Source organism: Odontesthes bonariensis, chromosome 18, assembly GCF_027942865.1.
Source record: "Odontesthes bonariensis isolate fOdoBon6 chromosome 18, fOdoBon6.hap1, whole genome shotgun sequence".
NCBI classification, from domain to species: domain Eukaryota; kingdom Metazoa; phylum Chordata; class Actinopteri; order Atheriniformes; family Atherinopsidae; genus Odontesthes; species Odontesthes bonariensis.
Genome location: NC_134523.1, coordinates 28,233,133 through 28,255,705, shown reverse-complemented (window position 1 = coordinate 28,255,705; position 22,573 = coordinate 28,233,133). Strand labels below are relative to the sequence as shown.

The 22,573-nt window shown below is 44.6% G+C and overlaps 1 protein-coding gene across 1 annotated transcript; it reads left to right on the top strand.

The window, feature by feature from the left end:
• The first annotated feature begins 924 nt into the window (after positions 1-924).
• Positions 925-20,655, top strand: sall3b (spalt-like transcription factor 3b). The gene is made up of 4 exons (XM_075449513.1): positions 925-1,864; positions 7,939-10,692; positions 13,052-13,365; positions 19,861-20,655. Exons 1-4 carry the CDS (start codon positions 1,780-1,782, stop codon positions 20,254-20,256), a joined length of 3,549 nt encoding a protein of 1,182 aa, XP_075305628.1. The 5' UTR covers positions 925-1,779; the 3' UTR covers positions 20,257-20,655.
• Positions 20,656-22,573: the final 1,918 nt, after the last annotated feature.

Genomic DNA, 22,573 nt, shown 5'->3' with positions numbered 1-22,573 from the left:
CTGAACATTTCAATCTAATCTGATTTTAAAAGCCTCTAAATTCCCAGTAGATTTGATCAGACAGTCATGGACAAACCATCTGTGTCTTCTTCTGTCATCTGCCAGTATTTAGTGCAACCTTATATGTTCCTCAGCTTTCTGCACCTCCTTATTGATCCTGATTACTACAAATCGGCCTCATTTAGATTAATTTTTGTTTCTTGTCACGTGATGCTTTTCTTCCTCAAACAGATGGAGACAGTTTTTTACAATTAAAAGGTGCTTCAGAGTCAGAATCGGGGACAGATCACGGACCAGTTAGATTTTCCACGGGCCAAGCTGGTTTCAACCAATCAATATCGAATCAAGGAGGGTCAAGTTTCCAGATAAGCGCTCTTTGCTGTTCTGGCTATTCATCATAAGTCTGTAGAAAGCTGATAGTTGGGGAGAAATGATATTCCAGCAGGAGCGGGGCCTCCTTATCTCCCCACAGCAGGGGAATAGTAGACGTGCCGATCAATAGCAGGCTGTTGTGTAGTACTTGCAATTATCACCAGCTGATTCTGTCCTCCCCCAGCTGCATCTTTTAATACCACATAATTACAAGTTTGGGGACAATGCGGGGTGAAAGGGGATTACAGCTTTGGTGAAGGATCCTTCTTTCTCTTCTCAGCTCTGAAGTGAGGCATCAAACGAGACACAACAAGTTTTACTGCGCGCTTCAAACTCAAACATCGGGCTTCTTTTGCCGTTTTTATTTGTGTTTGTTGGTGGCGGCGCCGCAACAAAACACGCGTAAAAACTTTAAAAACTAAGATCTGGTGAGCCTGGTTTTGGGATCGAAAGTGAACTCAGGTGGGTTTGCCCTTCACGCGTCCCTGCTCGTAACGAAAGGGGAGATTTCTTCTCCGACACTGAGATATTTCTCAGTGTGTTGTGGCACCAAATTGTGGGAGGTCGTGACAAATGAAGCAAAGGCTCCAACACCTCCTGCGGGATCCTGGCAGTAGCCTATCAGGCCGGCTAAAAGGCTTCTAATGATGGACCGGAGGCGGAGGCAGCGGGGAGGGCGCCGGTGCCGCGGACAAACCAGGGAGTCTCACTTCCGACCGCCGCCAGCGTGAGACCGGACCTGCGTCCGACCTCCGCGAGCCTCTTTTACGCACAAAGTTTGATTTTACGCGCGTATTTATCCCGGAGGAACCTCCTCTGAGAGGAAATCACCTCCTCTCACAGACTCCGGGCTCAGTCTAGCTTCAGGAGACTCCGCATCCAGACCGTTTTAAGGTGGAAGCTGCTGCCTGATGTGCGCGAGAGAGAGAGCCTGGGACCGGACATCCGAGCGGCCGCAGCCCGAGGAGTCGGAACCGCGTGGAGTTCTCACACGAGCTCATCCAGGAGCCCGGAGAGGGGATTAAATCACGGAGCCGTGGTGGACACCGACAACAGAGTTCAAACCGAGACTGATCCAACACGCACGAGACAGCCAGCGGAGTTCATGTGCTCGGGAGTTGTGCGTAAAAGCCGCCGCGCGCCGGACAGGAAGTGAACTAATCGTTATTAAACGCCATCCCTCATTTCAATATCTAATGCGAGCTGTCTGGACTGCAGCCAATCACCCGTCGGAGGTGCAGCTCGAGTCGTAAAAAGCATTATACCCCCTCCATCATAATTACACTGACATGCGCAATCTGCGCGCGGCCGTCAGCAGCAGCCACCGACCGCGTATTTCACCGACCCCGCTCTCCCTGCAGGCTCCCATTCGCAGCTCGTAGATGAGTCGGCGGAAGGCGGATCAACATGTCCCGCCGCAAGCAAGCCAAGCCGCAGCAGCTCAGGCCGGGGGAGGAGGCGAGCCGGAGCGCAGCCCTCCGCGGCGGCAAGGGTAGGGTCCGGGGGGCTTTACCCCGCTTTTCCTGACTTTTATTCCGCTGCCGCTCAGAGAAAAAAACGTCCTTTAATTCCTTTAATTCAGACTAATCAAATGCAAGTTTATTGTTTGTATTTAATTTCCACATTTCAGTTTCCAAGTCTTCCAAATTAATTAGTTATTATTATTTATGAGTAATTGAAGCCGGAATCATTAACTGCGGATTGAATAATTAAACATTTTAAGAAAATCAAAGATTATTATTAAAATCATATTTAATCTCGTGTCATGCGGAAGGGGCCCGAGGTGAGCTCGTGCTCCAGCAGAATTAACTGAAATAGAAAGTAAAGAAAAAAGCACTGCGTGGTGTTTTATTTCTGCAGACTTAAGGTTAATTTAAATTCAAGTATTTTTTTTACGGGGGTTCAAACTTCCTGCCAGATGTTTTTTAACTGAAATTGAGTCAAAACGAAATCAAATGAGCTGAAAATGCGGCCTTATATATATATATATATGTGTATGTGTGTGTATATATATATATATATGTTTTGTGTGTGTGGTGTGTCCAGGGGCTTCTGGGGGGATAAAACCAACGATGATCAGACATTTCAACTTTGTTTTTAACCGAAATGTCTTTATATTTAGTGACTTTTCTTTTCCTGAAGATGTTATCAGAAGTTTTAAATAAGGAATGTTTCCCAGTGAGATTGAGCTCCTGCTTCAGATTAATGTTCATGTGAAATTAATCGAATTAGAAGTGAAAATCTTCCTCTGAATTTTGTCTGGGACGCAGACATATTTGTGTCCTGATTATTCATGAATCTGTGAGTTTTCCCAATTAATTCGGCATCTTTATTCTCATTAGAATAAAGTGAACTTTGCTCGTCTCATCGCCACCGTCGCTGTTTTTATTCTCGCCTGCAGAAGGCCTGAAGGGAACTAATCGGCTTAACTTTCTTCTGATTCTGCCCCCGAACCCTGAAGGTTTCTGCTCCGTGTTTTTCTGGAGGGACAGTTTGTTGTTTCTGTTAAAAAGGTGTCAGTGTGTGTTTGAGGCCCACCGACGGGGGCCCTGCAGCCGGGCGGGGGGCTTTGATTGAGCCCGCTGACTTAACCTTTGTCAGCCTCACCCTGCGAGGGCCAAGTGGTCCGTGTCTGGATCAAAATACAATTAGCACATCTGACCCCGGTGGAGCCCGGAGGTCGCTCGGAGAGGAAGGAGCTCCGACGCTGAGCCCGGCCTGTTGGGCTTTCGGGCTTTTCTCTGCTCTTTCGTGGCCAAACCACACAAGAAACCAGCCGTAAATCTGTTTTCTGTTCCCGACGCTGTGCTGCGAACGTTTAAATAAATCCCTGTTTTATCTGGACTCACGTTTAAAGGGTTTAAATCAGATCTGATCTTCTCTTTGTTTTCTCTGGAAGTAAATCTTTCGCCGTGTGGACGCTGAAACGGTGGAAGTGTTTTCACTCCGGTGTTTGCCGAATCGCCCTGGTGATCTCCAGACCACCCACTTAGCCGGCCGAGACCTCCGATTATTTACCTCTGACGAGTCTGACTCTCAAATAGATGTTAGAGCTGGGCTCCGGTTACCCTCTGCGGTGAAAAAAAGTTTGATTATCTCAGATGTGACAGATAGAAGCGCTTCCTCGCTGCGCTGTCTGCTTTCATGAGGATCTACTTTGTGTCTGAGTTGAGCTCCTTTAGGAGGTGAAATGTGTTTGTTTGTGCTCACCTGGAGGTTAATTCTAACACCAATCCTGTGTTTAAGCTGCTGCACACATGGAATCATTTTTATCATTTATGATTCTGTGGCGAAATAACAAATCTGTGCAGAGATACTGAAAAATAAATCCAGTTTAGAACCTGAAAATAAAATTAGGACTCTAAAAACCGGAGTAATCTAACAGCTGATCTTTCCATCTGGCTTTACTGTCTGTTTCCTAATGGGCCAAGACCTGAACAGATGCAGCAGGGACTGTAAAGAGTGAGAAATCAGCTTCTAAAAGCAACAAAAGGAAGTAAAGATATATGAAAAGAGAAAAGAGGGATCCAGCTGATCCACTTCAGGACACTCCGGCTTCCATTGAGATGATTTCCTTCAGATATCATTATGATAACTGATACAAATAAAGCAACAACACGCAGATTATTCCAGCCGGGACATTATAGATGGAGGTTTGTGGGCGTTTCTGATGTAGAATCACGGCTAAAAGATAAATAATGAAGCCTTTATGACCTGTTTGGGTTTTTAAATTTGACTTTTTCAGTCACAGGTGAAAATGTTTCACTTTCAGCTTGATTCACTTCATATTTCCCCCTCGACGTGCGAAAAGTGGAAGACGAGCCACAAACTGAATTATATAAATGCACAGAAAATCAATACAGTTTCATTATCTGTCCGAATGCACAATTGAAACGTCAGATAACTTCACTGAACTTTATCGATTTCTTTCTTTTGGGGGGTGGGTGAGGATAATTAAGAGCGGCGAGTTAAAAACCTTTTTGTAATAATTTAAAAAGGTATTTTATTATGAGTCCTCCAGCTGTGGCTGGAAATATTACAGGTTTCACAAAGCAATCCTGAATATTAAAAAGGACAAATAAAAGTGAATATTATTTGTATTTACAGTCCTGATTTCTCTCAGACTTTCCTGTAACCTTTAAAGTGTCCTGATCAGCAGTTCTGCAGCTTTCTGAAGCTCTTTCAGAGTTTTTCTTTGGACATTTTCTGCTTCTTCCCTCAATATCAGACACTCCATCTTCAGATTAATGTGTTTTTTTCTTTGTTAAGCCATTTAACTCTGAGCTATTCAGGCAGGAAAAAGGCTCCTAACTCAAGGGATGAACCGGTGTTGTGTCCACACAGAACAGACAACTTAGCAAAGAAGCCATTTTAAACTGGATCTTTAGGCACTTTGTTCCCAGTAGCCTGTCACAGAGACGCATCATTTGTTCCCATTTCTTTAGCCGCATCCGTGAAAAACAGCTTCATAGTTTCAACTTTTTTGTACATTTAAGTTAAAACTGCTTTCAGTTACCAAAAGAGTCAAATTAATATAAGAAATTCAGTTTAAAATAATCCTAATCCAAAAAAATGAACGTTATCACGTCTAAAAGTAGGAAAGTAGGAAAAAAAACAGACAATAATAAGTATTATATGTTATTCAACATCAAGAAAAAGTAAATAAGATCCAATTTAAAGCTTAAAAAAGGAATATAAGATATAATCTAATGACTAATTATGGAACAATTAATATAAATTACATGATTAAACTGTTTTATGCCACCAGAAATGAATAATCTAGAAGCTCTTTGTGGGTTTTAGACTGGAATTAAGATTTGTTCCCATTTCTTTAGCTGCATGTGTGAAAAACAGCAAAGATAACACAGTCTGACAGACAGAAAACAGGATTTCTGCAGCAACAAGGTGATTCCCAAAGAGCTGTTAGCTGAAAACTTGGCATATCTCAGCATGGTGTGCAGTGTGTCCTTAAAACATTTGAGGAAACTGGACAAGTGGAGGACAAAAGAAGAAGTGTCAGGCCTAAAGAACTATCTACAGCAGATGAACAGGATCTGAAAGTGATGTCCTTAAGAAAGAGGAAAAAATCCAGCAAAGACCTGACACAGGAGCTGAGAGATGCATCTGGACCTCCAGCCTGGCTTGTTGGAGAATTAAAGCTTCTTAGAATTGAACAAACTCTTGTTTTTTCCTTATGTTTGACCATGTTGCAGTAAATCACTGCACCTAATTAATGTTTACCAGGAAATATATAAAGAAATGAAGGTACACTGGAAAAAAATCAAAGTCTTACCAAATATATTTGTCTCATTTCTAGTCAAAATATCTCATTACACTTAATATAAGACACAACTGCCTAACAAGTACCATTTCAGCCCAGGGCCGTAACCAGGATTTTTCAAATACCGAGGTCAAATATTGCGATAAATCTTATTTGACAAAAAAAAACATCCTAATATGGTGACTTTTTAAAATACAGTTTGGAAACGTGAATAAACAGAGGTAAATCACAAGCCCATCAAGGAGGTGGATATGTAGGTGAACAAGTTTATTATAACAATGTGATCACAAAAGTAGAGTATTTGAGTGAGTGAGTGAGTGAGTGAGTGAGTGAGTGAGTGAGAGTGAGTGAGAGAGAGTGAGAGAGAGAGAGAGAGAGAGAGAGAGAGAGAGAGAGAGAGAGTGAGTGAGTGAGTGAGTGAGATTCAGTTCTTCCCCTTTCTTCCTCTACTGACTCTCTCTCTTCAACTCCCTGATTCTCATCCTCTCCTGTGTCATCTGTTTTAAAATGTCCTCATGATCAGCATCACCATTAATATTATTGTTATTAATATTACATTATTATTATTACTACTATTACTATTGTCACCATCATCACCATGCATGTGCATGACCCACTAAAAGATCAAATGAATGAGTTGGGTTATTGGTCTAACCGATGTGCAAAATTTTAGACACCATTTGCAATAAAATCCAAATGGTTCATTAGGGAAAATGCAATCATTTTACCTAAGTAACTGGTTGAATCCACCCACTAAATTAACATCGTAGAATGTGCCAAACAGACCACAAGATGTTGGCTGTATTTTAGATGTTTAGTCTCAATTCAATCCATTCACTCAACACAGAGAAGACAGAGGTATCATGCTGGGCCTGACAACTAGCTAAATGCTGGTAAAACTTGGCTTCATAATGCACCATGAGCAGCACCACTAACCTCAAGATTGTGTCATATGAGTACACGGGGTATTTCATTCTGTTATTTTGACCCGTGTGCATCAGTCAATTGTTTTAAGTAAAAGAAAAATATAAGTTTCTGACCCAGTTTCTATTAGTCTGCTTTATTTACATGTAGGAAGCCATATAGCACTGAACAAAACTGTAGCTAGTGAGGCTGAATGACCACTTGCCACAGTTGGCACAAAACTGTCAAGCCCTGATTTAAAAAAAAGTTAGCCTAACAGCCCAAGCCGTGTCATGATTCCCAATAATTTCATTACAGGTCGCTACTTTTTTTTTTTGGAAGATCGAATTGAGAGAGAGATTTGTGTGCAGTGTGTTTGTGCCGACTGGAAAACGAAATCCTAACCAAGGGGCTTTGTGACTGTTGCTTGAAATGCTGAGGACAATGATCTAGCCTATGAACATTATGAACTGTCACTCATTCTCACTGGTGATTGGCAAAATGAACTCACCTCCTCTCTGAGTTTAGTTTGTTTAGTAGATTTCTTCACCTTGCTTCCATTTCCTAGCTGACTTTCACGTCGAAGCTGCGTAATATGATAAACATGTTTCCAATGTCGGGTGGCGCATTTCCGCTCAGTTTTAAAATATAACGTGATAATAAAGGGATTATGTGGACTTTATTTTCAGAAAAACAAATGAGAATGCATGCTGATCTTTCCACCAATCAAAGTCAGAACGATTTTCATCATATATTAATTTGACATTTCTCTGAATATAAAAAAAAAAAAAAAAAAAACACCGGGGAAAATACCGAGGTCATGACCTGTGTGTCCTCAATGCTGGTTACGGCACTGTTTCAGCCAGATATAGGGACATGTTTGAAGACAATACATCTGGAATATCTTGTTAAATGAAAAAGTCTTGAAAACATCTTGTTTTGAGTCATATTTCACATGAAACAAGCTTTTTTTTTCATTTGAAGAGGTTTTTAAGCTAATTTCAAGATCACTTTTATCTCAAAAGTCCCAAATATCACATCTTATTTCAAGAAATCTTGACAAGCCGATTTTCACTAGTTCCATTGGCAGATTTTTTTTGCTTATTTCAAGCAAAAACGTCTTTTATTTGTTGATTTTTTACTTATTTTTGGAGGGTCATTTTTTCCAGTGTAGATAAAGACTTTTGAACGGCTGAACTTCTATATAAATGAGATAGTTTCTTTATCAGCTCAACGTTTTTGTTCTTTTTGGACACTTATTGGATCAAAGATCAAACATGAGTTTGAAAGGACGGCTCCCCTGCTGCATGTGTGTGTGTGTGTTTCCCTGGTAAACATCAGGACAGTAAATGATCAGTTTCTCTTATTTGTGTCCTCCTCAGATGCTGTGGGAGGCCCTGAGTGGGAGGAGGCCGGTGGAGGCTGCCACGCCGGAGAGGAAACGCACATCTGTGAGAAATGCTGCGCTCAGTTCTGCACGTGGAGCGAGCTGAGCGAGCATCAGAGGGTCTGCACCGAGGACCCGGTGGTGCTGATCGTGAAGGACAGCCAGGGCACGCCCACGCCCGAGGAGTCTCCGTTTGGGCCCTCGCCAGCTCCCAGTGTGGCGTCCAGCGACTCGTCCACGGACGCCAGCTTCGAGCTGGGAGAGACGCTGATCCACGACAGTCTGGATCATTTGGAGGACGGGCGGGAGTGGGATGAGGCCATGGAGCTGGAGCTTTGTCCCCAGGACAGAACGACCTCCAGCCCTCAGCCTCCAGATTCAGCCGCCGGCGTGCCGAGCACCAACGTGACGCTGGAGATCCTCCACAGCACCCGGGTGGCGGTGGCCCAGTTCTCACAGGGGATCGGCGGCGGTGCGGGGGGGAAGGCGGCAGCGGCGGCGGCCATCCCGGTGATCCTGGAGCACCTGCTGGCCCTGCAGCAGCAGCAGGTCCAGCAGCTGCAGCTGATCGAGCACATCTGCAGTCAGGTGGCCGTCATGAACCGCCAGCCGACGCAGGCGGCGCTGAACCCGGCGTCTCAGCCTCTGAGCCTGGCCCCCGACCCCTTCCCCTCCCCGGGCGTCGCCCCTCCGCCCGTCCTGCCCCTGTCGGGAACGATGCCCTCCGCCGTCAACGGACAGGCCGCCGTCTCTCTGGCGTCCATGCTGGAAACACAAAGTCTGCCCTCACAAACCATATGTGGGCAGTCCACGTTCAGAGATGGAAGCTGCACGTCGGCGTCCTCGGAGAACGGCGCCCCACCGCTGCCTCCGTACACGGCTCCGACTCTGAGTTCCTCCAGCCCGCTGCCCCTGGCGCCGGGCAGCCTCCTCAGCTCCTCCTCCAGCCTGCCTTTTCTACCTCAGAGCCCCCCGAGCAGGGTCATCTTCCCCAACCCCCTGGCCAGCATAGCAGCCACGGCCAATGCGCTCGACCCCCTGGCGGCCCTGATGAAGCACGGGAAGGGGAAACCGCCCAACGTGTCGCTGTTCGAAGCCAAGCCCGGCCCGGAAGAACCCTTCTTCAAGCATAAGTGCAGGTTCTGCGCCAAAGTGTTTGGCAGCGACAGCGCGCTGCAGATCCACCTGCGCTCGCACACCGGAGAGCGGCCCTTCAAGTGCAACATCTGCGGCAACCGCTTCTCCACCAAGGGCAACCTGAAGGTGCACTTCCAGAGGCACAAAGACAAGTACCCTCACGTTCAGATGAACCCCTTCCCCGTGCCGGAATACCTGGACAACGTGCCGACGAGCTCCGGGATTCCCTACGGGATGTCCGTCCCCCCAGAGAAGCCCATCTCCTCGTGGCTGGACAGCAAACCCATCGTTGCGACCCTTCCGGCCAGCTTGGGTCTCCCGCTTCCCTCCAGTGTCGGAGGCTCGAAAGACCCCGTAAGTGTGACATCGTCTGTTAAATCTCCTTATCAGGCGGCTCCTGGTGAATGTGTGTCTGTGTCGCCCAACCACAGAGGCGGCGAGGCTCGTTTCTCTCCCGTTTCAGAGTCGAACCGTGAGACGGAAGCCTCCAAAACACTGAAATCAGAGGGGGTGCACCTGCCCCAAAGCTGCCCCCTGACTCTGAGGGCCAACCCGGTCGCCTCCACCCGGTCTGCGGCCGCCACGCCGGAGCCCAACCCCTCAGCGTCTCCTCTCCCCAGCTCGCCGCCCCTCTTGAGATCAACAGATGTGGACTCTATGCAAACGTCTGAGACCTCGAAGCTCCAACGGCTGGTGGAGAACATCGACAGGAAGACGAGCGACCCCAACCAGTGCGCGCTCTGCCGCCGCGTCCTCAGCTGCCAGAGCGCGCTGAGGATGCACCACCGCATCCACACGGGCGAGAGGCCCTTCAGGTGCAAGGTGTGCGGCCGGGCGTTCACCACCAAAGGGAACCTGAAGACGCACGTGGGCGTGCACAGGGAGAGCCCACCCGTGCACGTGCAGCACTCCTGCCCCATCTGCCAGAAGAAGTTCACCAACGCCGTCGTTCTCCAGCAGCACATCCGCATGCACGTGGTCGGGCGGGTTTCCGACGAGGCGGACGGCGAGAACAACGTGGACGGCGTCAGCAGCAACGAGCTCGCCGACGACGTCTCCGTGGAGGACGACAACAACGAGGACGAGGAGGAGGAGGACGAGGAGGAGGTGGAGAACATGGACGAGGACCTTCACGGATACAAACCTTTCTACTCTGACTGTTATTCGCCCTCTAAGTCCTCGGGCGGCGCGTCCAGCATAGCGGCTCTGGAGAACCAAATGAGGATGATCGACTCCACCGTGAACCTCAGCCACTGCTTCGCCATCCAGTCGCTAACGAACATGTGCAAAGACGGCGGCCAGATGGGCGCCAACGGCGACGGGAAGCCGGAGAGCTGCAGCGAAAGGAGCCACCGCGTGTCCGAATCCTCCAGTTCACCTTCGGGATCGGCGTCTCCCTTTCAAAGCGTCTCAGAAGCCACAATCATCAGATCGCCGGCGGCGGGCGACAACCAGCTGGACCCCCGGGAGCCTCCGGAGGAGCCTGTGAAGAGAGAGCGGGCCGAGTCTCCGGCGTCTGCGCCGGCCGATCCGAGGGGGGTCCATCCCAGCCAGATGTGCGTGAAAGAGGAGGCTCCGTACAGCGTGTCGTTCCAGCTGAGCAGAGACAGAGGTGAAGCTACAGTGAATTAGAATGGATAAATATGAAGGACTTTCACTTGTTTTAACCCATAAGAACCTGGACCCATTTGTACTTAAATGAAAATTAAGGGGGACATAAAACAGACTAAACAGACTATATAGAACACATTTCTGACATTTTGCTCAAAATAACACTCCCTCGTGTCAAAGATGCGTCAATGGGTGTTAAATGGTTTAAATGGTTTGAATCTTTTCTTTAGCAACCAAAAACAAGCCATTTAAATTTAGCTAGCTCTGCCCGTAGTGGTAACCTGGCACACAGACATCTTGGAAATGTTATTATGGGAAGACTGAGGCTGTGTTCGAAACCACATACTTCCACACTGCATACTCATCGATCAGACAGTATGCAGAGCGTTTACCCACAATGCATTTAGCTCATGCCCGAGCCGGCCTGAAGCTGATTTCGCTTAAGCTCTAAACTCTGTAAACTTTAGCAACATTTGAAACATTTTCAGACGAGAAAGTAGTCGTTTAGATCCCCAACGTGTTGAAAATCTGACAAAATACCGGCTATTTACAATTTTGTTCCCACGAATTCGGCGCTACTAAAGCTAGCCGCATTGAGCAACGCACTTCTGGTTATTTTCATCGTTGCCTATTATCATAGGGAAAGCCATTGCGATACAATTGGTGCTTTTGTTTTGAAAACAGGAAGGGAACCTACCCTCGTTGTAGCTAGCTTGAAACTGCCGTTTTTGACAGGAAATGACGATCGGCGACGTCACGTTATGTTGCATCTTGGGTGGTTTGAGTATGAGTAGTAACCTACTCAACATTTCGGCGAATCTAGTATGCATCTAGTATACATCCGGGAACTTAAAGAAGTTAAAGTTAGTATGAGTAGTAGGAGTAGTAGGAGAAGTATGCGGTTTCGAACACAGCCATAGATGTGTCAATGGGTGTTAAATGGTTTAAATGGTTTGAATCTTTCCTTTAGCAACCAAAAACAAATTATTTAAATTTAGCTAGCTCTGCCCGTAGTGGTAACCTGGCACACAGACATCTTGGAAATGTTATTATGGGAAGACTAAATCATATGACCTGTCACATGACCCGTCACATGACCCACCAGGATGTTAAGTATGGGTCACTCTGGCAATTCATGAGTTGAAATCAAGGATAAAGTTTTTCATGGAATTTTCCAGAACATTTAAAGGCCGTGTGACACCTGTGTCACGGTGGGTTCTTATGGGTTAACTGAAGGAATTTGTGTTTATAAGCAAAAATACCAATTTCGCCCAACTCCGCAAAGGAAGGCTTTTCCTGTGTTTCTTTCTCATACAAGGTCATTTAAAGAGATTTATGGATGGAACCTACTTAGAATGGATAAATATGAAGGACAAAGGAGTTTGAACTTGTTTTAACTGAAGGAATTTGTGTTTATAAGCAAAAATACCAATTTCGCCTTAACTCCGCAAAGGAAGGCTATTCCTGTGTTTTTTTCTCAAACAAGGTCATTTAAAGAGGTTTATGGTTGGAACCTACTTAGAATGGATAAATATGAAGGACAAAGGAGTTTGAACTTGTTTTGACTGAAGGGGTTTGTGTTTATAGCAAAAATCCAAATTTCGCCTTAACTCCGCAAAGGAAGGCTATTCCTGTGTTTTTTTCTCAAACAAGGTCATTTAAAGAGGTTTATGCATGGAACCTACTTAGAATGGATAAATATGAAGGACAAAGAAGTTTGAACTTGTTTTGACTGAAGGAATTTGTGTTTATAGCAAAAATACCAATTTCGCCATAACTCGGCAAAGGAAAGCTATTCCTGTGTTTCTTTCTCCTACAAGGTCATTTAAAGAGGTTTATGCATGGAACCTACTTAGAATGGATAAATATGGAGGACAAAGGAGTTTGAACTTGTTTTAACTAAAGGAATTAATTTTATAGCAAAAATACCAATTTCGCCATAACTCGGCAAAGGAAAGCTATTCCTGTTTCTTTCTCATACAAGGTCATTTAAAGAGGTTTATGCATGGAACCTACTTAGAATGGATAAATATGAAGGACAAAGAAGTTTGAACTTGTTTTGACTGAAGGAATTTGTGTTTATAGCAAAAATACCAATTTCGCCATAACTCGGCAAAGGAAAGCTATTCCTGTGTTTCTTTCTCATACAAGGTCATTTAAAGAGGTTTATGCATGGAACCTACTTAGAATGGATAAATATGGAGGACAAAGGAGTTTGAACTTGTTTTAACTAAAGGAATTAATTTTATAGCAAAAATACCAATTTCGCCTTAACTCCGCAAAGGAAGGCTAACAGTTCTAACAGAGGTCAGAGGTCAGAGCGGTGCAGACGGCTTCATAACTGTGCGTTTTCCTTTCAGCCGCGGGTCAGAGCCTCGCCGGGCTGATGACCAGCACGCCATCGGGTGGGATGAAGGGGGAGGTGAACGGTCACATGGAGGCGCAGCAGCCCCCGTTCAGGGTCCACATCGCCGCGGCCTACAGCCCCGGGATGACCTCGCTGCTCGGGCCGGCGCCGCCCCGCCGGACGCCGAAGCAGCACAACTGCAACGTCTGCGGGAAGAACTTCTCCTCGGCCAGTGCCCTGCAGATCCACGAGCGCACGCACACCGGGGAGAAGCCGTTCGTCTGCTCAATCTGCGGCAGGGCCTTCACCACCAAAGGCAATCTGAAGGTACGCCTGTGCTGCTGGGCTCAGAGTCACGGCTCTGGTCACATGTTCGGGGGTGAATTACCTCCTAAACACCTGCCTTTAACACCCGTTAGGGCTGAGCAAACACAGAATCATTCAGGGATCGTGTTTAGAAGAAGAAAACTGGGTCGAATCTGCAGACATGGGGACTCAAGTCACTGTGATTTGGACTCGAGTCGCTGTTTTGATGACTTGTGACTCGACTTGACAAAAAATAAAAGACTTGAGACTCGACTCGGACATGGAAGTTAGAGACTCAGCACTTGACTTGACTTGAGACACGATGACTTGAATGACTTGAGAGTTATTCAGTTCATGTTTTCAGTTTGAATATAAAATTAATAAATTAATAAAAAATATAATATTGATTACCCGGTAGGAGCGCAGGCTGAGAATGGCGTCATGATTGGATCCCTACCCTGTCAATCAGTCATGCCCTCTCTACATAACTTACGTGTTTATTGGAGAGAATAAACTCATATCAGATATGCATCAACATGTCAGCGGGACCAAGAGTCGTTGTCTTCGGCTTTCGTAATCACCATTTTGACGGCAAAAGACGAACAGCACAGTGCAAGACATGCGGCATCAACATCTCAGACAGCCAGACGACAACTTCCAACTTTGTTCGTTATTTGAAGATCCATTCTGACCAGTAAGTGCTTGTCAAATTAGCTAATATTATCCTGTTAGCCTAGTCGGTAGTTAGCTAACGTTAGCTTGATATGATACGGGGTGGACAGGTTGGACACATTGGCCAATGATGTTTACTGACAGTTACTTATATCTTTGTGTTTTCACTTTATTAAGATCAGATTCTGCAGGTAAAATTGCAATAATAAGGTGACCTGACTTGCCCAAGAAAAAATTACTTGAGACTTGAAAGCTAAGACTTGGGACTTACTTGGGACTTGAAAGCTAAGACTTGGGACTTACTTGGGACTTGAAAGCTAAGACTTGGGACTTACTTGGGACTTGAAAGCTAAGACTTGGGACTTACTTGAGACTTGAAAGCTAAGACTTGAGACTTACTTGGGACTTGAAAGCTAAGACTTGGGACTTACTTGGGACTTGAAAGCTAAGACTTGGGACTTACTTGGGACTTGAAAGCTAAGACTTGGGACTTACTTGAGACTTGAAAGCTAAGACTTGAGACTTACTTGGGACTTGAAAGCTAAGACTTGGGACTTACTTGAGACCTGAAAGCTAAGACTTGAGACTTACTTGGGACTTGAAAGCTAAGACTTGGGACTTACTTGGGACTTGAAATCTAAGACTTGGGACTTACTTGAGACTTGAAAGCTAAGACTTGGGACTTACTTGAGACCTGAAAGCTAAGACTTGAGACTTACTTGGGACTTGAAAGCTAAGACTTGGGACTTACTTGGGACTTGAAAGTTAAGACTTGAGACTTACTTGGGACTTGAAAGCTAAGACTTGGGACTTACTTGAGACTTGCACATGTGTGACTTGGTCCCATCTCGGCTAATCTGTGTTGAATAAGACGAACGTGCAACGTGTGATGCATGGACCACACTGGGTGAAAAGGAAAGCCGCTCACAAAGCTTCCTGATCATCCACTGATGAATATGTGGACGTAGAGTCTCAGTCATGCAGGTCACCGTAGTCCTAAGAGCTTCAATAAGGGCAACTTCTCGGAGAAGAGTAAGTCCAGTTGCCCCTTTTCCAAGCTCTGAGGAGAAAAATTGTCTTTTTTTAGTGAGAAAGCTGCCAAGATTCCTTCTATATATCCCCACAGAGAATAACTAGTGCTAGAGTAAGTGCAGTAAGTTAGGTACTGAGATAAATGGGAAGAGAATTTAGGAAACAAATAAGTGCGTAAGGAGCTGGGACGAAACAGATGATGTCTTCAGAGGGCGGATCTGGGTAGTGTTTCCTGAAGAGGTTTGCAGCCTGCGGCCAACGATGGGCAGCGACTCAGCTGTCCTGACATCAGTCGGGAGATCGTTCCACCATCGGGGCGCCATAACAGAGAAAAGCCGTGACCGTGTGGATTGTGCGCAGGTCCGTAGAAAACGATTTTTACTAGGGCTGAGCAACGATTAAAATTTTTAATCTAATTTATCACATGATTTCCCTGATTAATCACGATTAATCGCATTTGTACGCAGAATCCAAAAATGAATCCAAAAGTAGTGTATAGATTTCAGCATTTAGTTTTATTTTAAATGTGCTGCCATATGAATGAAAGTGCCATAACATTTGTTGGGCAAACACACTTTTAACATCAGCATCTTTCTGTAGTTTTTATGTAGAAGCCTCGCTCCACTGTCTGTTTCCTTGAATGACTTGCTGCTATCAGTTGTGTGTTTTGCCTTTAAGTGATATTTTAGACTGGAACTACTACGCTGAGAAGACAATTCAACTTGGCAGTGTTTACAGATAACTTTGGTTCTGTCGACTCCGCCGTCTGGAAGAACTTTAAAATGAAAATGGTCGAGTAAAAGTTCCGTACCCTTCTCCATGTTTGGTGGATCCGCCGATTACTTTCTTTTCCGGTTCCGCAGCAGACAGCAACAGACTTTTAGAAAATAAAAGCCTGTGAGCAACAGACTTTTACAAAATAAAAGCCTGTGAGCAACAAACTTTTACAAAATAAAAGCCTGTGAGCAACAGACTTTTACAAAAATAAAAGCCTCTGAGCAACAGACTTTTACAAAATAAAAGTCTGTGAGCAACAGATTTTTCAATAACAAAATAAATAATAAAACAGGGGTGGTCCGTGGCGTAGTGGGCTGAGCAGGCACCCCATGTACAGAGGCTACAGTCCTCGCTGCAGCTGGCCCCGGTTCGAGTGCCGCATCAGACAGCCCTGTGCTGCATGTCGTTCCCCCTCTCTCTGCCCCCTGCTTCCTGTCTCTCTGAAGTTTCCTATCCATTAAAGCTGCAGTCGGCAGGTTTTCAAAATTGCGAGTCTAAAGTCGGAAAATTCGAACTGATACAACTTTCAGGTCCCTCCCCCAACCTCTAACAAACTTCCGAATCGCCCCCCAAACCCCTCCCCCTCTGTGGACGAGGTTGTGCACGTGAGTTCACACCAGTGTGAGCGCACACAAGCTGGGGCAGACTCATGCTCAGCAGCGTGTGCACAAGCTGTGATTGACAGGTAGGATTCCTCCACCTTAACTTGATTGGTTAAAAACAGCCGGGAGCGCTCGATTTTTCCAAGCATGATTACAGGCTTCAGAGGGAGCTACAGATTTCGTTATTTTTCCTAAACAGCCTATTTAATATTCTACTTCCAGAATCCCATGACAGTTCAAGCTAATATGACTAAAAAAAAGTTGCCGACCGCAGCTTTAAAGGCACAAAAGCCCCAAAATATTATATAAAAAAAAAGCCTGCGTTAATGCGCGATCAAATATTTATCGGTGTTAAATAATTAACGATTTAACGCGATAATAACGAGTTAACTCGCCCAGCCCTAATTTCTACCTACGAAGATTTCTGCAGAGATTCCGAAATACAGCTTCTCAGCATTTGATTGGTAGCTCACACAGAGCCGTAGGAAAGCTGACGTCCCTGTTGTGGCTGTGAATAGGTTCTCTGAGGACCAACAAGCTCTGAAAAGGAGGATCTGCAGTTTACACGTGCAACTTTAAACGTCCTAGGTGCAGACGGCCCTCTGTTTTGGAGAGTTTTTCATAGTTTCTGAGGACAAAATGTCCCATATTTAGGGTCACAGTTGAGGAAGTGAAGTGGAAGGTTTTCTGTGGACAGCGTGGAGTTGTTTCCTTCAAAGAGCACCTGGACGACACCTTTAGAAAACGCCTTTTTCCTCTTTGTGTTCAGACATTTTTAGCTTTTAGCTGAGAAACGTCACCTCTCTGACTATCGTGGCTTTACTGCTGGTGTGCTGACCAAATGGAAATATAAATATTTTATTTCTACAGCCCTTTACAGACAATCCTTACGGTGTACCAAAGTGCTTTACAGCAGGTAATAAATAAAGAGAAGAAGAAATAAAAACAACAAAAGAACAGTGAAAGCAATAAAATACAACAAAATCAAATAAGATAAAAGTGTCATCATACTACTGGGTATTAAAAGCAATCCTAAGTAAGTAGGTTTTTAGCCTAGATGTGAAGAGGCCCAGGTCAGAAATAAGACACAGCTGGACGGGGAGCTTAAGAAAGATCAAAGAAAGAGAATATTTCACAGGACTCTGATTCAAAGTTTATTCCATGAAATGTGGCGTCTTGTTGCAGGAGTTTCAAAGAACAAGCTCCAGAAAAAACGCTGTTAAAGACGTCATAACACACACAGAAACACATTAATCTAACTACAGTTTTCATGCATTTACTCTTATTTCTGATTTAAAACAACAAATCCAGATTAATCTTCATTCAAATCGATATTTAACGAGTACAAACACAATTGTGTTTGAGCAGTATGGGGGGGCAAGACTTTTTTAGACTAATAACGACGGCGACAAACAAACTGAACCAACAACACGAGCAGAATTAAAACATGCACATCTCATTTCACGGCAGAGTGGAGGCTCCGACTACATATGGGCTCCAGGCTGCCTCGGTCTGACCATAAAACCTCTGCTAGCCATTTCATTTTACTGTCAATCTGATGACTTTTCCTATAATTAATCACAATTAAATGTGCCTGTAAAACAGTTAATCAGAGCCTGAGTTAACATCTTTAGAGTTGTTGTTTCGTGCCACTAACTTTGGAATTCAGATAAAAGCCATAAATGATCCCGTCTGAGAAGTTGGAGAAGAAAATATTTGGGTGAAAAATGACAAAAACAGTTCGCAGGTCATTGGCTGGTTTTAGGTCGTCTTAGTCTAGTATCCACAGATCTTATCTTATTCTAAAGAAATATCAAAATAATCTAACAAGCAACCCGAACAGAAACGTGTCGGATGGGTAAAAATTAGGGCCGGGCAACGATTAAAATGTTTAATCTAATTAATCACATGATTTCCCTGATTAATCACGATTAATCACATTTGTATGCAGAATCCAAAAATGAATCCAAAAGTAGTGTATAGCTTTTAGCATTTAGTTTTATTTTAAATGTGCTGCCATATGAATGAAAGTGCCATAACATTTGTTGTGCAAACACACTTTTAACATCAGCATCTTTGTGTAGTTTTTATGTAGAAGCCTCGCTCCACTGTCTGTTTCCTTGAATGACTTGCTGCTATCAGTTGTGTGTTTTGCCTTTAAGTGATATTTTAGACTGGAACTACTACGCTGAGAAGACAATTCAACTTGGCAGTGTTTACAGATGACTTTGGTTCTGTCGACTCCGCCGTCTGGAAGAACTTTAAAATGAAAATGGCCGAGTAAAAGTTCCGTACCCTTCTCCGTGTTTGGTGGATCCGCCGATTACTTTCTTTTCCGGTTCCGCAGCAGACAGCAACAACTTTTACAAAATAAAAGCCTGTGAGCAACAGACTTTTACAATAATAAAAGCCTGTGAGCAACAGACTTTTACAAAAATAAAATAAATAATAAAACAGGGGTGGTCCATGGAGTGGTGAGTTGAGCAGGCGTCCCATGTACAGAGGCTATAGTCCTCGCTGCAGCTGGCCCCGGTTCGAGTCCGGCATCGGACGGCCCTGTGCTGCGTGTTGTTCCCCCTCTCTCTGCCCCCTGCTTCCTGTCTCTCTGAACTTTCCTATCCATTAAAGGCACAAAAGTATGGAAGCCCATAGCGGACGTGGTACGTATAAACTTCTTTTTGATGGTTTTCTCGAGATAACGAGTTAATTTACCGATGGTTTTCGAGGCCTCTTTTTCTCCCCAGTCCGCCGCTGTTTATATGTGTTTAAATGTATTTCTGGCAAAGGTTTTTACCCATCTTTACCCCCTTTCATTGAAAACTGAATAAAGTCGACTATGAATCAAACATGGAATGTGGAGCGTTTGTGAAAATGCACAAAGCAAATCCCGCTGGTGTGACGAGCATTTCGTTTTCTCGAGATAACGGGTTATTCATCTTGTTATCTTGAGAAAACGAAAGCGGCACCTCTCGTGCATCATTCGGTAACCATGGAGACGGCCTGGTCCCCTCAGCTGGTCACTGATGAAGTCGACTACATCAGCAGGTTCACTGAGGTGTAAAGTCGAGCCAGGCGTCTCCTTAAAGGACGCGGGCTGATATGAAAGTTATCGCTACAAGACAAACAAACTGCGAACACATAAAACACATATAAACAGGGGAGAAAAAGTGGCCTCGAAAACCATCGGTAAATTAACTCGTTATCTCGAGAAAACCATAAAAAAAAAGTTTATACGTACCACGTCTGCTCTGGGCTTCTTTAAAACTGCGTTAATGTGTGATAAAATATTTATCGGCGTTAATAATTAACAAGTTAACTCGATAATAACGAGTTAACTCGCCCAGGCCTAGTGAAAATTATTCAAAAAGGAGGAAAAAAGTCTGTTCTTCCCTTTGAATAGAAGCACTTATTGTGTGTTAAATGTCCCTTTCAGGTTCATATGGGAACGCACATGTGGAATAATGCCCCGGCCAGGAGGGGCCGGCGCCTGTCGGTGGAGAACCCCATGGCGCTGCTGGGCGGGGAGGCGGTGAAGTTTGGGGAGATGTTCCAGAAGGACCTGGCAGCCCGGGCCATGAACGTGGACCCCGGCTTCTGGAACCGCTACGCCACGGCCATCACCAACAGCCTCGCCATGAAGAACAACGAGATCTCTGTGATCCAGAACCGGGGCATCGCCCAGCTTCACCCTCTGACCGCGGGGGGCATGGACAGAGTGGGCGCCGCCGCGGGGCAGATGGGCGGCCTCACCAAAACGGCCCTGGACCTGGGGGGCAGCAGACACTTCTCTATGCTGATCGATGACGGCAAAGAAATCGGAATCAACTGAAAAAAAGACTGAACGTTGAAGGAATTCTTATGCAAATTGTTTTTGGACATTAAAATATTTGTAAAACGTCTTGTTTGTTCTTATATATATAGACTTAAAAAAAAAAGGACTTTTTATCAGTGGACAGAGAACAGTAGCGTTATTCACATTTTGTAGTCACTTGTGAATGTTTGTTTTCTATAACGTGGGGAAGTTAAACTTGCACCCGAGGACTCCTCTGGTGCTCACTGTAGATGTATGCTTGGTCTGAAGAAGGGAACATACGTTCCCATCAATAATGCAAAGAGTCTAGCTGCTAGCCGGTGCAAAGCACTCACAAAACCAACTGCAATGTTAATCTTACTGTGAGAGAGTGTCATTCTTACACTACAGTTGGACTGAATAAAAACGGGAACACGCCGTCTGAATGTTCTGTTTTATACCTCACATGTTTGTCTTGATGTCATTTCACACTAAAAATGACTCCACGTTACTCCCGAGTGAAAAGAAGCTGCTTTCAGCTGCAGAACAACTTTCTTCTTCTGGGTTTTTCTGTACTCTTTCCACAGCAGATACAGGAATGTGTGATGGACCCCTCGTTTAGTTACAGATTAACTCATTAAAGGGGAACTGCGGTATTTTCAACATTAAGCCTCTTTTCTGAGTCGTCTGCAATGTTTTAGAACCCCCCTCACCGCTTTTTTGATGTTTACTGCTGTCTCCGGTATTTGCCTAATTTTGATTCTTCTCAACCTGCTTCAGAACGGCAAGTCATGCGCATGTCCAAAAAGGTCCGTAAAAGCAAAATAAACGTCCGTTTTCAAAATCATCAACTCACCGGAGTGGTTACTGGTGTGCAGTGGTAATCCATTTAAAATTTCGTGGCGAAAAGTTGCTTCTGTCGTGTTTTATTTGACATTTTGTACTGGATGTTCGTTGAAATTACTCCGCCACCGCTAAGAAAATAGTGCAAGCGTGAACGAGCTGCCAAATAAAACACGACAGAAGCAACTTTTCGCAACGAAATTTGATATGGATTACCAGTGCACACCAGTAACCACTCCGGTGAGTTGATGATTTTGAAAACGGACGTTTATGGTGCTTTTACGGACCTTTTTGGACATGCATATGACTTGCCATTCTGAAGCAGGTTGAGATGAACCAAAATTAGGCAAATACCGGAGACAGCAGTAAACATCAAAAAAGCGGTGAGGGGGGTTCTAAAACATTGCAGACGACTCAGAAAAGAGGCTTAATGTTGAAAATACCGCAGTTATCCTTTAATTCATTGAAAGTTACAAATAAATGGGCGTAAACTGTTTATTATGAACCAGAGTTAGTTCAGTTCTGAGGAGCTTTAAAGTGAATATCTGCAGATGTTTCCATGGTAACAGCTGCAGAGATTCACTGAAACATGTTCCAACATGAACATAAACCCAGAATCTGAGGCAGAACCAGAGTTAGTTCAGTTCTGAGCAGCTTTAAAGTGAATATCTGCTCTGAGCTCCTTTCTCCTCCAACACAGCCTGAACCCTCTCAGACGAGCTTTCTGTCCTTTCTTTAAGGAGTCTTCAGGAATAGTTCTCCAGGCTTCTTGAGGGACATCCCAAAGCTCTTCTTTGGATGTGGGCTGCCTTTTTGTTCCGTTCTGAACTGTCTCAATCAGTCGGCTTCTTATCATTTTGGGGGGATTTATTGATCCCTCCGGTCTGAGGTTTCAGTGTTTTTATAAAGCAGCATATCAGACGACAGTCCTGTAATCTGGGCCTCACTCGGGGCTTCTGCTTTGGATCCAGTTCCTGTTATTTTTGAGCTGTTTCAGCATCATTTCATGCGCCTCATTCATAGCTTCCAATCCCTACAGGACGGCTGTTTCCATTTGAAAGATATGCTGACATCTTTGGATGTCCTTTTGTTCCGTTCTCTGCCAAGATGATCCCATACTGTTTCAGTAATGTTGAGCTCCGGGCTCTGGGGAGGATTCATCCCTCCATCAGACCTGCTGCCACTGATTTTATTATTATTATTATTTTATATTTAGCATGTTTCAATGAGTCGCTGCACTAACTTAATGTTTCCCTGACAATATATAAAGAAATGAGTGCATCCATGAGTGCATCCATGTGTGCAGCAGCTTTCAGGGGACTGTTACACTGGAAAAAATCTAAATCTTACCAAGTATATTTGTCTCATTGACTATCTCATTACACTTGATATAAGACAAAATTGCCATAAAGTACCATTTCAGCCAGATATAGGGACTTGTTTTAAGACAATACATCTGGAATATCTTGTTAAGTGAAAAAGTCTTGAAAACAAATTGTTTTGAGTCATATTT